The sequence below is a fragment of the Hyaena hyaena genome, unplaced genomic scaffold (genome assembly GCF_003009895.1).
Source record: "Hyaena hyaena isolate Hyena2069 unplaced genomic scaffold, ASM300989v1 scaffold_1537, whole genome shotgun sequence".
In the NCBI taxonomy this organism is placed as follows: domain Eukaryota; kingdom Metazoa; phylum Chordata; class Mammalia; order Carnivora; family Hyaenidae; genus Hyaena; species Hyaena hyaena.
In genome coordinates this window covers 94,143-111,138 of record NW_024082156.1, presented here as the reverse complement: position 1 = coordinate 111,138, position 16,996 = coordinate 94,143, and the positions used below count along the sequence as shown (strand labels likewise).

The 16,996-nt window shown below is 49.1% G+C and overlaps 1 protein-coding gene across 1 annotated transcript; it reads right to left on the bottom strand.

Annotated features, from left to right (window-relative positions):
* Nucleotides 1-384: 384 nt before the first annotated feature.
* On the bottom strand, nt 385-14,981 carry MYOC (myocilin). Its single transcript, XM_039224035.1, has 3 exons — nt 14,333-14,981; nt 3,660-3,785; nt 385-1,718 (listed from the first exon to the last, which is right to left on the bottom strand). The coding sequence occupies exons 1-3, from the start codon at nt 14,892-14,894 to the stop codon at nt 934-936; spliced, it is 1,473 nt and encodes a 490-aa protein (XP_039079966.1). The 5' UTR covers nt 14,895-14,981; the 3' UTR covers nt 385-933.
* Between the last annotated feature and the right edge of the window lie 2,015 nt (nt 14,982-16,996).

Below are 16,996 nucleotides of genomic sequence, written 5' to 3'. Positions count from 1 at the left end.
ATGAAATTCATGCCCATGACAGCAAACAAGAACCAGGAGCCAGGGTGAAGACAGGGTGAGCTGGGGAAAGATAAAAAGATAGTTTGGGAAAATACCAAGAGCCCCAGGAGATGGGGTGTGGGAGAGGGGTGGATTCCACTGTTGGCCCTGTGTCATCCTGGGTGACACCTCAAAACCAGGTGCAAGCGTCTGTCACACACGTGCATGCACACACTGGCACACACGCATGCATGCGCACACTTGCATGCATGTAAACACACACACATGCGCACACACCATTAGCATCCAGCAATCACAGCTCCCAACCCAAAATAATTATCTGATGGTTGGAATCTGTACTCTTCTCCTAAGCGAAATATCCCACAAAACTCAAGGAGGATGGCATGTAAGGTCACTTTATTTCCCATGGCAAAGGTTATGTAACACCCACTGGACAATGCGTGAAGCATTAGAAGCCGACTATGCATATGTTCGGTGCTGGCCACAGGAGCGGTTCCTCCTCTAGAAGTGCCACTTGGTATCGTGGCTTATGGGAACTATGCAACATGCAGGGAATGACCCTGGATGCCACACAGGGTAAGCTGTTCTGCGCAAACCCTTCTCCAAGCATACCCTCTTTTAGCCAGTGAGGGCCTTTTATAAAGAAGCTTTGTAGACTACTGTGCATTAGAGCTTTTGCCTCAGATCACTACCAAACTTGAACCGTTTTGATTCAACAGCCCTGTGAAACCTGACAGAAGAATATGTATCGTGCAACCATCTAAATCCCCCAGTGGCTATTTCCACACAGACGTGGTGATGATGCACATTCTTTTGGATTAGGAATGAAAGCTTAGAAAGCAGAGAAAAGCTGTGTGGGCTTCGGCTAGCTGGCTGTCTCCTCAGGATCCCTACACATCATTTCCCATTGCCTTTCCTGATGGGGAAGGCTTTTCACATCTTGGAGAGCCTGACATCATAGGTGACCATGTTGAAGTTGTCCCAGGCAAAGAGCTTCTTCTCCAGGGGGTTATAATCCACCATGCTGCCGTACTTGTAGTGGTTCTTGAAGGGGATGGTCAGGGCCCTGCTGCGCCCTGTGACAGTGTCATATGCAAAGTTGATGGTGGCATCGGGTGACGAGTAGCTGCTGACAGTGTACAAGTGGCCGCAGATGATGAAGGCATTGGCCACTGACTGCTTTCGGATGTTAGTCTCCCACGTTTGTCCAAGTTCCAGACTCTCTGGGTTCAGTTTGGAGAGGACAATGGCGCCTTTGGCCTCCTGGGTGCTGTAGATGACCCAGAGGCCTGTCTCGTCCACAGCCAGGTCAATGTCCGTGTAGCCACCCCAGGAATACGGGAACTGCCCGTGGTAGCCTGCCCCAGGGATTTCCTTCTCAGCCTTCATTGTCTCGGTGTTGAGCTCGTATCTGATCACAGTTCTGGACTCAGCACCCTGGAAGTAGAGGCTCCCCTGGTATATGACAGCACCCGTGCTTTCCAGCGGCCTGGGTAGCATGTGGACTTTGGAAGGGTAGCCCTGCAGGAACTGGCTGCTGAGGTCGTACTCGAATACCTGGCGGATGTCCGTGCCCACGGTGTCAATTCTCCATGTGGTCTCCTGCGTGTAGGGATAGACGGGCTTTGGGTCTCTCATCCACACGCCGTACTTGCCCGTGATTGTTTCAGCTCTTCTCAGGGTGCGCGGCTCTCCTACCCAAACCAGTTCTCCGCATCCTGGTGAATTAAAGACAAAACAAAACATAAAACGCCTTTCAGTCACCTTCCCACCATGTGGAAGTGGTAAAAGCCAGAACCCTGGAGACAGAGCATCTGGGCTTACATTCAGGTTCTTCCACGGCACCGGGGGGGTTCAGTCAGTTAGGCATACAACTTACGATTTTGGCTCAGTTTTGTGAGTTCGAGCCCCATGTCAGGATCTGTGCTGACATCTCAGAGCCTGCTTGGGATTCTCTCTCTGCCCCTCCCCTGCTTACACACTCTCTGTCTTTCTCAAAAATAAATTATAAATTTAAAACTTTCAAATTCAGTCTCTGCTATCTGCTTGCTCTGTGACTTTCAAGTCCCTCATCCCCCTCCACCTTGGCTTTCTCACTTGTAAAAGGGGATATTGTTTTGGGTAGGAGAGATGTTGTAAATTTTAAATGTGATTATACATGTTGGGTACTTGGTTTGGAGTAAATGCCCAGTAAATATTATGTGATCAGTATGTCGTATGAATTGAACTCCTCCCTATCAGTTGTAAAGATGAAGGCTGCACAGAGGGTTTCACACTGTGTTTCTGATATTTGATTTAAGCTGGGTGGGAACTCATGGGCATTCATCATACTACTGTTTATGACTTTCATATCTGATTTACTTTATTCTAAAAAAATGAAACAATGGGCACCTGGGTGGCTCAGTCGGTTAAGCGTCTGACTTCAGTTCAAGCCATGATCTCATGGTTCGTGAGTTCGACCCCACAGCAGGCTCTGTGCTGACAGCTCAGAGCCTGGAGCCTGCTTCGGATTCTGTGTCTCCCTCTCTCTCTGCTCCTCCCCTGCTCATGCTTTGTCTCTCCTTCAAAAATAAAAATCCTCCCAAATTTTTAAATAAAAAAGAAACAAAAATCAAGTTATAACAATAAACTCTATAAAACCAAGTTGTTCAAGCCCTAACCAATGGACCACATAGTTCAGGCACCATTTAAATACAATAAAACCTGAACATAATTATTTAAATGTAGCAAATAGACGGTTGAAAACTTAGATTTAGTGGAAATAAAGGCAACAGATCTCTGTACTTTTCCCAAGGTCTTTGTAGAAAATGGGAAGTCTTTGCTGCTCATGTCTCAGGGAACCATATTTTGAAAATTTCAAAACTTCCCACCACTGCACATGCTCCTCTGCTTGGAATAATTGTCAATAACACAGATAGTCATAGTTTCTGAAAACCATGGTCTTTGCCTTAAAGTCAGGCTTTCAGGGAACACTTTTGAGAGGGGCAATTTCTCAGTACCCAAAGTTCAAAAAAGGTATCTTTAGTAACAAGAGTATGTGCTGAGATGGTGTGTGCTGTCATCTGGCCCTAAGATAAAGATATGAAGAATCTACTAAAAATAACTAATTTGGGGTGCCTGGGTGGTTCAGTCTGTTAAGCATCCAACTCTGGCTCTGGTCATGATCTCATGGCTGATGAGTTCCAGCCCTGTGTCGGGCTCTGTGCTGATGGCTCAGAGCCTGGAGCCTGCTTCGGATTCTGTGTCTCCCTCTCTTTCTGCTCCTTCCCCTACCCATGTTCTGTCTGTCTGTCTCTCTCAAAAATAAACATTAAAAAACTTTTTTAATAAAAAAGTAATTCTATGTGGCTATCGAGTGGGTGAAATAAACATATCTCTCACCCTCTCTCTACCCCCTCACCCTGCAAGCCTCCACTCTCTGCAGCTCAGTTGAGCCCACCATCCCCACATGGGTGATGAGATCAGGGCTTCGTTAGGGAAAGGCTGACTTCCACCCAGCATGCCTTGGAAAGGGAGCAGAGAGGGGGTCTTCCTCTCCCCCTTTCCACCTCTCTGCCAGGGCTTACTGGTGGTCTGGGTTCACCAACTCTGAACACAGAAGTAGTCACAGATAAAGACCATCCATGTGTGTACAAAAGGGAAGAAATTTAATTTTATACCAGGGTCTCCCTCTTCACTCCTGGGATGGCCAGATGGGCTCTCCTTTAGGATCCGGGAAGCAGGAACCTCAGTTAACTCTGACTTCAGTTCCTGGAAGTTCACGGCCTCCACGTTCCATTTAGAAGCTATATTAAAAGAAAGAGACAAACTCATACTATGAGGAAAAATGGCCCAAAGACTATGTTGAGGATGGTATTTAAATAGACTTTTAGAGGCAAACCATGAGAGACTCTTGAATACTGAGAACAAACTGAGGGCTGATGGGGCTGGAGGAGAAGGGAAGGGGGCGATGGGCATGGAGGAGGGCACTTGTTGGGAGGAGCACTGGGTGTTATATGGAAACCAACTTGACAATAAACTATAAAGGGAAAAAATAGGCTTTTAGAGATACGATGATTGAAATTTGTTTTAAGAATAAATACGTAGGGGCGCTTGGCTGGCTCAGTCAGAGGGCATGTGACTCTTGATCTGGACTCATGAGTTTGAGCCCCATGCTGGGTGTAGAAATTAATTAAACAAATAAAGCTTGGGGCACCTAGGTGGCTCAGTTGGTTGAGTGTATGACTTTGGCTCAGGTCATGGTATCACAGTTCATGGGTTCAAGCCCCACATTGGGCTCTGTGCTAATAGCTTGGAGCCTGGAGCCTGCTTCAGATTCTGTGTCTCTGCCCCTCCCCCCTCTTTCTCTCTCTCTCAAAACTAAATAAAAATTAAATTTTTAAATAAATAAAACTTTAAAAAGAGATAATAAGGGACACTTGGGTAGCTCAGTCGGTTAAGTTTCCTAGTTTTGGTTTCGGCTCAGGTCATGATCCTAGAGTCATGGGACTGAGCCCCTGTGTCAGGCTCTGCGCTGACCATGGACCCTACTTAAGATTCTCTCTCTGTCTGTCCTTCTCCTCTACTCACACCCCACTCACACTCTCTTTCTTTCTCCTCTAAAACATAATAATAATTGTGTAGTGTTGGGGGAGGATAAACAAAATTGGACTGTTGGAACTGGGGTTCATGTTGTTCCCTCCATTTTCATGATGTTTGGAAATTTTCCATGTCTCACAAATAATACATTGCAGAGCAGCATGCCTAGCACGGAGTAGGATAATCAAAATAAAATAAATTCACACCCGTTAAAATAATTCCCACTAGAGGGTCTAATTTATGAGCAGGTGAGGTGTGATTTCAAGATACTGGGACGCCCGAATTTCAACAATTAACAATTCCCAGCATGACATAAGGTTCTTCCTTGTCATAATGCAAACGTTCCTATAGGAAGCAATACGTGCAGCTTTACACACTCAATTGACATATGCGGTCAGATCCCTTTCTGAGACCAGTTTTGGACCAGGAGAAAGTGTGCAGGGTTCCTATAGGAATCCACGGGCAGGGGTTGCCCGTAGAGAAGGGAAGGCGTATGGGAGACACTGGCAAGACCTGAAGTTACCACACCGTGTCACACACTGCTACTCTGGGTTAGGATTCGGATTACACAGGAGTCCTTGAATACAACGAAAAAGCAGCAGCCGTGAGGACCAGGCTTAGCTGTTTTCAGTAGGTTTATGATGCAGGTGTCGGGAGGCTGACAGATAGGGAGCTGATTGCTGATGAAACGACCGTTATACTTGCTGATCCTAAGGGGCGTGCACTATAGGGGCCACGTGGGGAAGCACCAGGGGTCACTCAGGAGGGAGAGGGACAGGAGCAAGAGCCTTTATTTCTTTTTCCTGTGGGAAGGCATGAGTGGGGCTAGGTAAACAGGCTTAGGATTGACTGCTGTGAATAATTTCAGCAGGCCCTGGGGCATAGGGACCATCCCTACCTGTCTGGTACCTGGCTCTGAGATGAGGGAGGTGGACAGTGGCCTTGAGTGTGATCACTGATAGAGGAAGGGTGGGCTGTGGATGCTGGATTGGTGGGTTTGCATGTGAAAGGTGCGCTAGCAGGTGAAGCAAATGCTGTTTCTAGGAATCGGCTAACCCTGCGAGGCCTAGGCATCAAAGCCCCAGAATAAAATGCTTAGAATTTTGGCCTGTGCTCTTGCTGGCCATCTCAGTCAGTTCTGGGACCCTGGGGTCACCACCCCACTCAGGGTTCCCATGCCATTGTCCATGAGGGCAGTTGGTAAGGTGCCTGGGGCTGGGCTCCTGCATAGCCGAGAGGGTCAGGCAGACATTCTGTCTTCTGTCACTTGTTAGCTCACATTGCCTCTCAGACAACAGAATGCTCAGCCCTTCTGGCTCCGCCACATTTCATCAGTGTTAAGCCACACATTCTTTCCCATGTTCACATGTCTGGACTCAGGTGCCTCTTACAGTCGATGGTACTTAGCTTTGGTGAACGATGGTACAGAAGGAGGTAGAGAACATTTCCCATCCTGCCTAGAAGCTCTCAGGCTTGGGGCGCCTGGGGGCTCAGTTGGTTGATTTCAGCTTAGGTCATGAACTCACGGTTTGTGAGTTCGGGCCCCGCCATGGGCTCTGTGCTGACAGCCTGGAGCCTGCTTGGGATTCTCTCTCTCCCTCTCTCTTTGCCCCTCCCCAACTCAGGTGCGTGCACATGCATGCATGCTCCCTCTCTCTCATTTAAAATAAATAAATAAACTTAAAAAAAGCTCTCAGGATTGTGAGGGGCCACGTAACTGAGCCAGCCCATGCTCCAGCTGCCACCTGCCATGCTCTCTGCAGACCTGTGACTGTCCTGAGGGCCTGCGTCCTCCTCATTCCACCCCCCTCCCCCATGCCTCCCAGTCCAGAGTGGGCTACGTGAGCACTTAAGACCCTTAAACCAAACTGTGTGGCCAGCTGAGGGCATCCTGGCTATGCAGCCCAGATTTTAGGGGCGAGTGGGGGCACCCCCAAGGCCATGGCAGGCCTTCAGCCTCCGCAGGCTCAGGGAGCTGTCCGTCATCTAAAGAGCAAGCCCTCTGGAGCACCTGGCACTACAAGGTTGTGCTAGGAGTGGAGACAAAGGGCGAATTTCGGAATATAGTTGATCCATGGTCCTCTTGAGAAATTCATGGTCTGGCTGAGGAGCCCCATGGCTTCACTCCCGGCTGCTTTGGGCAAAAGGACCACTTGGACAACACAAATGTCCCTGCAAAGGTCCTGGGAAGTGAATTTGGTTCCCCGAAACGCCTTCTGTCTGCCTGAAGATCTGTGGGGGTGAGGAAACTCCTCTGCTTTTCACATGACTGAGTAGGGGAGGGGCAAAGAGAGAGGGAGAGAGAATCCTAAGCAGGCAATCTTGCCTTGACCCAGAAGTGTACCAAGGGCAGAGGCGATTCACTAGCTCACATGTATTTTTCCTAGACTGACTCGGGGACCATCACCAGCCACTCCTTCCTGTCCAGGGCTGGTGCCCCCCACACCTGAGCCAGGGAATGGGTGCTGCCCTGTGTGCAGCGCGGTAGGGGAGCGGGGGGGTCCAAGGTTCCCTGCTCTTTGGTGTTTCCCGGAAAAGATAAGAGTGAGGAACCTCTTCCTCTTCAAGGGGAAGGGGCGAGCAGAGCGGGCTGCAACTCTCCCTGCTTCCTGGAGCACAGGCCTCCCTGCGCTTCGTCTGCCTCTCCCATCCCCACCCCTGCTCTTAGGCCTGAAACACAGCAACAGAGCCTTGACTCCTGGCCATCAGGAGCATTCCCCACTCTCGCCCTGACTGCCGGACCTTCACACTGAGCAGAGGCAACCGCTGGCAGGGCACTTTCTCAAAACCAGCAAACTCCCTGAGGTGAGCTGTTTTCTTTTCCTTTGTACCTGCCCGTGGACCATCATGGACCATTCCCCAGAATAATTCCAACTTCTTAATTGTTTTAGTTAATTCTGAGAACACTGGAGCTAGTTTAGGCAATGTGGGGTGAGAGAGAAGTACTGCAGTGGCAGCTGTACAAAACTTCTCGAGAATTCCCTTGTCCCACCCCAGGTCCCCACCCTTGGGCTCCAGGAACCACAGTTACCATGCTAGGGCTGCCGTGAGCCATGCCTCCCCTGTGCCGGCCCCTTCTTCTGTGCATCTGGGCACAGTGTCTTATTCTGTGAACGTGGCTGGGGTGATCACATAGCACAGGGACTTCCTGAGAAACAGACCTATGCTGAGAAAAGTAAAGGCACACACCTGCCAGTCAATGAGAAGAAAATTAAGAAAAAGGCCCTCGTTAGCCACAGAGGCGATGGAGAAAGTGGGGAAAATAAGACAGCTGACATACTGGCACCCAAATACTGAGAACAGATGCTTTGTGGAAAGAGATGATTAACAGGTATTTATAGCTGTTTCCACATTTCAGTGCAGTTTCATATAAATTATTTATGTGATCTGATACCTTCACAGTTTTGAAAAACTGGAATAAGGCAGTAGGACTGCAGAGTGCTCCTAATTTAATTATTGCCACCACTTGTTACGAGCCAGGCACTGTGCTAGGAGCTTGCTGTCGTTACCTCTATTCCACATAAAGGTCCTGATGTGGACGTTATTCTCTTCATTTTGCAGAAGAGGAAACTGAGGCACAGAGAGGTTAAGTAACTTGCCCAAGGTCACACAGCTGGTTAGTGGTGGGACTGGGAGTTAAACCTGTGTCTGCCAAGGTCATGGCAGTTGTGAACCTTTCCACTTAGCAGTGGGGAGATTGGTCAGTTATCAATTAATTGCCCCTCAGTGACGAACGCATGCTTGCATATGTGCTTTCTGAAAAAAAGACATTTCTTCTTTCAAGTGAGCACAACGTCAGGCTTTCTCAGTAGAGCGTAATGGGGGGACATTGTGGGAGGAAGATGGAGGCGGTGTGGGAGGGAGGCTACTTGGCTGTGTGTGTGTGAGGACATATGGTGGAGCCCTGCCCCAGCTGTTCCTCTGTGACGTTGCAGCCTTGGCCCGGCCATGACCTTCCCACATCCCTATCAATGCGGACCCCAGAGTCCCTGTGCAGGGACCCCGTGCTCTGCCAGCCTCCTCTGCAAGCCCCCAGCCAGCTCCGCAGCTGTCCCTGACTCCACTGCGCCCACACTGCACGTCGGGAGGCGGTGCTCTGGCTGCAGTCTGGGCATAGTGGCCAGCTCCTCTGCTATCCCATGGGCTGGACCTCACCTTCTTCTGTGAGGCCTGACTCCTTCCAATTTTGTCCTTTTTCTGGGACTTTCCCTCAGTCCTAGGGTGCCAGGTAGAGTTTACTTACATAGCTCGTATTGTGTTTTCATTCTACCTAATTCTTTATATTAAGAGACCCTGGTGGGAGTGCCTAGATGGCTCAGTCAGTTAAACGTCAGACTTCTGCTCAGGCCATGACGTCATGGTTCGTGGGTTCGAGCCCCTGCATAGGGCTCTGTGCTGACAGCTCGGAGCCTGGAGCCTGCTTCAGATTGTGTCTCCCTCTCTCTCTGCCCCTCCCCTGCTCACACTCTGTCTCTCTCTCTCTAAAATAAACACTAAAAAAATCAAGCATCTGACCCTTGATTTCAGCTCAGGTCATGATCTCACTGTGGCGAGTTCCAGTTGGTAGTCAGGTTCCAAGCTGAGCGTGGAGCCTGCTTGGGATTTTCTCCCTCCCCTTCTCTCTGCCCTTCCCCCACTAATTCTGTCTCTCTGTCTCTCTCTCTCAAACATATAAAAATAAATAAATACATAAAAATTTAAGAAAAAACCTAAAAGGCCATGATTTAATGGCAGTGCAGTGTCTATGCCCTGACTGGACCAGACCCGGACCTGAGGCTTTTCCAGTAGCCTCAGACAAGCCACTCAGAGCTGAGGGGACCCACTCCTGGAGCCCAGCTCACATGCCAGCGGGGTGCACAGAGTTCCCCGCGGGGCACCGGGGAGCCCAGCCTTCTTGCCGGCTGCCAAGGAAGCAGTGGCCTGGGGCCTGGCTGGTGCTGAGTTCCTTTCCTCGTCCCACCAAGGCCCTCACAGCTCTGCACAGAGGGTCGTTTTCTTCCTCCCCCTCACTCCTCCCTCTCCCTGCCACCGCGTCTCTCTGCCTTACCCCCACACCTCTCCTCGCTTGTTGCTGGAACCACACCTCACTTGCTTTCTTAGAAGTAAACAAGAACCACAGTGAAGCATTAAGTCAGGGAATGGCTTCCAGAATGATGACAAGGCCCTTTCTCAGTTGGCAGGTGGGACGGCTGGATGACAAGTCTGCTGGCTGCCTCTCGGTTGTTTCCGCCAGGAGCACTTGGCGATGATGTGCTCCCAGAGCAGAACTGTCTGGCGTGAGGACAGAGCCTGTGGGACAGGATGCATGGCCCAGAGGCTGGGAAGCCACCATGTGAAGGAGCCTGGGCTGGGCCCGAGTCGTAGCTTCCGAGTGTGAGCCTGCCATGTACCCACCAGCTGTGTGACTTTGGGCAAGTTACTCTACCTCTCTGAGCCTCAGTATTTATTCTTAGCTCAAACTATAAGTGAAATGACCTCGATAAAAATGTGTCAAAAATCAAAATTTCTCTGGAATGTTGAACAGTCGCTCATATTTCATTCTGAATATGGGGAGCAAACAAAAAGAGGTTATGAAAATATTAAGGGCTGTATTGTACCCAATAGCTAAAGATTGGTAGGGCTTTTATTTGTTTGTTTCTCTTCAGTCCTTCCGTGGTTGAAAAGTTCATGCCTATTGCAAAATTTGGGGAACTCTCTGCATACTCTGCCCTTTCTCCTGTACCTCCACTTTGCAGACACGTTCTAGGGAGCTTACCCTAGAAACTCCCAGGAAAGCTAAGCTTCTGCAGACTAATGTCCCAGGTGTCATGCCAACATGAACTGTCTCTGGGATCACTGTGTATGACACAAATGTTATGTCCACATAAACGTTACAATCACCGAATGACGTTTTAAAACAGTGGGGCAACTCAGGCACAAGTGGCCCTTGGTCGTGGTCACCCCCACTGCGGAGTGCTATCTGTGGCCTTTGCCTTGAACACCTCCGGTGCCCCTCCTTCATCTCTTGCCCACGTTTTCCCAGCCGTCACCGTGGCAACCTGTGTGTGCAGGTGTCTTGGGCCAGGACCTGGCCTCAGCTGCCCCGCCCCGGCTTCTCTGACTCTGTGTCTCTGACTCTGATCCCTTCGTGGGATCCCAGAATGAATGCTCCCTTCCTTGGCTACATTCTTTTTTTTTTTTTTTTTTTTAATGTTTATTCATTTTTGAGAGAGAGAGAGTTCAGGGGACAGAGAGAATCCCAACCCAAGGAGGCTCTTTGCTGTCAGCACAGAGCCTGACGCGGGGCTCAAACTCTCCTACCGTGAGATCATGACCTGAGCTGAAGTCAGGCTGAACCACCCAGGTGCCCCCCTCTCTGCCTCATTTTACACAGCTCCCTGGCAGGACTTTGTGAGATGGAGCCTCTACCGCCTACTGTGGGGACCCACCAGAGAAAGTCCCCCCTTCCTTATGGGCTCCCCTTCCTTCCCTGACTCACTCTCCCCTGCCCCTGATTCATGATCTCCCTGGGGTCACCACCCATGTAAGTCACTGCACACAAACCCTGAGCCCAGACTTCTCTCCGGGAGGAATAGTCTGAAGCAGACACAGAGTAAAGGGGAAAGTGGGCTTCTCTAGGGACACTAATAACTGATTCTGACAGATCTTGTGGTGATCTGTGTTTTTCTCTTGGGCTTATTTAATAGGTTTTCAGACATTTTGCTGCAAAATTATTACTACATAATCATATATATACTATCTCAACTCTCTCTCTCTCTCTCTCTCTCTCACACACACACACACACACACACACACACGAACAAGTGATTTTTGTGATTCTAATGAGATCTTTTTCTATGTAACAATTACACCATAATGACAGTGGCAGTGACAGTCTGGATGACTGGCAGAGGAAGAAAAGTCCACCTTCTGTGGCCTCCCTGGGCTGGCCTCACACAGCCTCCCCTGCCCTTGGCCTCAGCTCTTGCTGCCCCTACATCAGGCACACCCACAGTTTAACTCTCACTGCCCAGAAAGCCCTTTACCCTCAAATCCAGGACCTTGAAGCCCATCTTTGGTTCCAAACATTTCTTTCCCTGATGTTTAAATGCAACCTTCCTGTCTTTTACCATTAGGTTCTATAAACCAGGGGTCACCTCAGGGTCCCGAAGGACCACTGGACCTTGGGAAGGGGAGGAACTGAATTCAAGCTTTGGCTCTGCCTTTAGCTGGCTAGATGGCCATGGACCAGCTCTGGGCTTCAGTTTTCACATCTGCACAAATGAGCCAGTGGATCAGACACTTTCCAGGCTACTTTTGCAGCTCTAGGTTCTTGTGCTAATGTAATTTTCTTCTTGTGAAAAAAACCCCACTGCTAAAAGAGTTTCCAAGCTCAGAGTTCACTCTAATGGGCTGTTGTGTTTATTTCAAAAGTAAAGTAGCTGGAAAAAATAAAAAGAAATGTTAAATTAGAGAGCACATCTAATAAATTCCCTAAGGCTTGTTAAGTGACCACAGGACAATAAAAAGACCAAAGTGTTGCCTCTGTTTATACACACACACACACACACACACACACACACACACACACACACACGGGTTTTTGTTGAGAAGGTGACTCCATTCTTGTAACAGTCTGAAATAAGCAATGCTTCATAATGTTCCTATTAATATTGATTCTTTTATTTGTGCTCAAAGACTCGAGTTTAGCAAATTTTAGTATGACCGCTGGTCACCGTGCAACCCGGGGTCCTTGGGGTCTTATTCCCTTTTGTTGTAAAATTTAGAATCAAATCTCTTCCAACTACAGCAATATGGGGTCTTTAAAAACCCTTTCTACCTTAGAGTTATTTCCTTTGAGCCCCACTAACATCCTTCACAGTAGGAATTCCCATTACCACGTAAGGGGTAAGAAGTTAAGGCGCAGAGGTTGAAGGACTTGCTCAAGGTCACACCCAGGCGCTGATGCCTGGATTTGTCAGTCTCGCTTATTTGCGGACTTCAACTTTCATGTAGAAAGCCTTTTTAGAAAATAGCTTCCCATCGTTTTATTTTGATGATCTCTAAGCCTTTTGAAAAGTTGACAGAATCGTACAATAAGTGCCCCCCCCCACCTCCACGTGCGATTCATGGAGAGTCACTGATTGTTAAAACTTTGCTACATTTGTTTTAACATTTTTTTTTTTAAATGTTTTATTTATTTCCAGGAGAGAGAGACAGCGTGAGCAGGGGAGGGTCAGAGAGAGAGGGAATCACAGACTCCGAAACAGGCTCCAGGCTCTGAGCTGGCAGTCAGCACAGGGCCCGATGCGGGGCTCGAACCCACGAACCGTGAGATCATGACCCAAGCGAAAGTCGGACGCTTAACCGACTAAGCCACCCAGGCGCCCCATATTTACAGCTTTTGCTGCACTGCGCAAAAGGAAATTGCAGCCACTCTGACACCTTTCCCCCTAAGTACTGGAGTATGTATCTCCTCGGAAGACATTTTCCATAACCACCACACCATCTCTCACCCAAGACACTGAGCAGTCATCAGTAGCATGACCGAATAAGCAATCTATGTTCAAATTTCCTCAGTGATTCCAAGCCTGTCCCTTGTAGCTTTTGTCCTCCTGGAGGTAGGAGCCAATCCAAAGCCAGGCACTGCATTTGGCCACCACGTCTCTTTAGCCTCCTTTATTCTAGAACAAGCCACCCCTCCTGTCTTTCTTGATGGTGACATCTCTGAATAGTCTGGACTAACTGTCTTAGAACTGGATTTGCTTGCTTGTTGCCTCCTGATTAGGAATCTTATCAAACAGGGAGTATCTGGGAGCACAGCTGCGCAGACAGTGACACAAATACCATCTTCCCAACCAAAGGGGAGAGTGTGCCCTGTTACAGCGAATGCTCACGGACTCACCTCAAGCAGGGACCAGGATGAACAGGCGAGTATCTCAATTAGAGCCACCTCAAGGAGGTGTCTGGTTACTTAAAAACAGGGGTCCTCGGATTGAGTAAAGAGGCGGAAAATTTGCAAAAACAACATATTGAGGAACCCAACAAAGGGTTGCCACCTCTTTATTTTTTCAAGAAAGGACATTAAAAAAACCCAGCATCTATCATGATTTCATAACTCGATGGTCATTTCATAAATAGAGGTCACTTTAACAGCAAGAGGCAGGAATCACAATCTCCAAACAAAGGTTCACCAAAGAAAGAGTAGGGTTTGTTTGTTTGTTTTTTTTATGTTTTATTTATTTCTAGGAGAGAGAGAGACAGCAGCAGCGTGAGCAGGGGAGGGTGAGAGGGAGAGGTAGTCACAGACTGAAGCAGGCTCCAGGCTCTGAGCTGGCAGTCAGCACAGAGCCCGACGCGGGGCTCGAACCCACGAGCCGCAAGATCATGACCTAAGCGAAAGTCGGACGCTTAACCGACTAAGCCACCCAGGCGCCCCGGAAGAGTAGTTTTCTAAAAAGCCTAGTTGGGAACCTTCTGCTGCTCATCTACATATATGGCTCACCTGGTCTCGTATTTCTCATTTTACTGTGACTTTGAGAACCGTCCAGAAGCCACAAGACCTCGGGACCCCTGACTCAAACAGCGTTCCCAGGAGTGAGGTGACTAGTAATCTGTGAGGTTGACTGCTTTGCTCTCCTTCACTGGTCTGCCTCTCGCTGGACAGACGGGGGAGAGGGGAGGGCAACAAAGGCAAGCCTGGGCCACCTGTAACAGGTCACTGTGAGCCACGCCACCTTCTGGACTCGGGGGGCTCCTCACCCTCCATTCTTACCTTCCCTGGAACCTGGTGGCACATCCTGAGGGGTGCTGTGGGCCTGGAGACACTGCACGCTCCTCAGCCTTGCCACCTCCTGGTTGCTGTTTTCCAGCCTCTTGGCCAGATCCTCATTCTCCTCCCTCAGTCGCCTCCTCTCTTCCTCCAGAGCTGCCTTGTCCTGGAGGAGGTTGCCGTAAGCGGTCTCCAGCTCCCTGCTGTGGGTCTCCAGCTGTGCTCGCTCCCTTCTCAGGGTGTCCAGCTCCCTCTGCAGCCCCTCCTGGGTCCCCGGGGGCCCAGCAGCCTTGTCTCGGGTCAGCTGGTGGAGGAGGCCCTCCAGGGAGCCGAGGCGGGCTTTGGCGGACTCCAGGTCCGCACGCTGGGCACGGCTGTCCCTCTGCAGCTCCTGGATGGCGGCCATGGCCTGGCCCCGCTCCGGGCAGCTGGACTCGTTGGGGCTGGCCACACTGAAGGTGTACTGGCATCGGCCACTCCGGTCATTGGCCTTCCGGAGCTGGGCTGTCCTGGCACCCAAGCCCCATACCAGGCAGGCCACGAGCAGCAGCCGGACAGCTGGCATCTCGGGCCTGCAGCTGCAGTGAGGTGTGGAGACTGGGTGAGGCTTCCCCGGGACGGCTGTGCTGCTCCGTGAGGTGTTTGCACGGGCAGCCCTCCAGTTCACGCCTGGGCTTCTCAGAGGTTTATATACACTGAGGAGCCACCCCGGCGTGGCAGGGGGCGGGAGGGGGGGAAGAGGTGGCCACGTGAGTCTGGGTGGGGCCGCGCACAGGGGGATTGTTTTCTCACGGCCAGCAAATCTTACAGTATGACATTCCAGAGGTCTGTTTTGAATTTCTTTTAAAAAACAATGTCTCACTTTATGCACCCCAGACCCCCCTAATATTCTCCCCACATCCCTACCCTGTTTTGTGCACACACATTCACACAAGCCCACTTCATCCAGCAGGAACTACTTGTGTGTCAACTCCAGTAAGGATTTCTTTCTAGTTTGTATTTCCATTTACCCTGCAAACTTTATCAAGATCTGCTCTGTGTCACGAACTGTGACACAGGGGATGCAGATCATTCCTAAGACACAGATCCCCTGTTGCTGTGGCAGTGACAGAGACGATAACAGCCAGCCAGAATACGAGGGCAGCTTTTCACTGAGCTCCAGGGAGCAGGGACCCTGTGAAAGCAGTTGGAAGCAGAATTCCTCCCTTTGTCCAAGCTTTACAACAAGTGTGGGTGTGTATTTGAGAGAACTTTCTAATTCTGGTCTCAGCCGACATCAGGCAGCTAAGTCAGTGATAGTCTCTAGACTAATTCTTACCTCGTGTGTTTGCGTGTGTGTGTGTGTGTGTGTGTGTGTGTGTGTGTGTGTGAGAAAGAGAGAGAGAGAGAGCGCAAAAGCATCTCAAGTCTCATTGATGAAAATCTATGGAACCCTTCTCAGGAAGATGTTTTTGTTGTTGTTGTTTTTAAAGTTTGTGTATTAGTTTTGAAAGAAAAGAGAGAGTGGGAGTGGGAGAGGGGCAGAGAGAGAATCCCGAGCAGACTCTGGACTGTCAGCACAGAGCCCGACACAAGCTCAATCTCAAGAACCTGAGCCGACATCAAGAGTCGGATGCTTAACCAGCTGGGCCATCCACGCCCCCAGGAAGGTGGATTTAGATGTGTGAAATGTATAGAACAGTGAAAGAAGCACCAGATATTGAAATACTACTATCAAAATATTTTTAAGATGTGAAATATACATGTCCTTCTTTATTAACACTAAAATTAATTTCTTAAAGCAGGCTCCACACCCAATGTTGGGCTTGAACTCACAACCCTGAGATCTAGAAACGTGTGTTCTACCACTGAGCCAGCCACACACCTCATCTTTATTGACATCAAAACCAAGGCTTCTTAGGGGCTCCTGTATGGTTCAACAGGTTAAGTATTTGACTCTTGATCTCAGCTCACGTCATGATCTTGCAGTTTGTGAGTTTCAGCCCTAAGTCAAGGTTCATGCTGACAGTCCGATTTCTTCTTGGGATTCTCTCTCCTCTTTCTCTCTTTCTCTTCCCCTCCCCCCACCCACAAATACATACACAATAAAAAATTTTGAAAATCTGTTTTTAATGTTTATCTTATTTTTGAGAGAGGGAGAATGACAGAGGGTGAGTCAGAGAGGGGCCGAGAGAGAGAGAGACACACAGAATCTGAAGCAGGCTTCAGGCTCCGAGCTGTCAGCACAGAGCCCTATGCCGGGCTTGAACCCACAAACCGTGAGGTTGTGACCTGAGCCAAAGTCGGACGCTTAACCAATTGAGCCACCCAGGCGCCTTGAAAACAAGGTCTTTTAAACACTTTAAAAATAGAAAAGAATGTCTAATTTCAAAGTAGTTTGAGTGTAAACACTGTTTTATTGCATAGTACCTGCACCAATCACAATGTAACATAAAATGCCTGTGATTTCTATTGGTAATGACAATACAGGTACTGCTCATACAACTTTGGATTTATGGCTGTTTCTATCACGGAATCAAGTGTTAAGCCTAAAATTCAGTTAGAAGGTGGTGAAAATAAAGATGAAATTTTTTTCCTCTCCTAGGTTAACAATTCTCTGCTTTACATTAACAAACCTAAAGAGCAAACAAACAAATAACAAATGAAAAAACCCATCAAATATGTTAA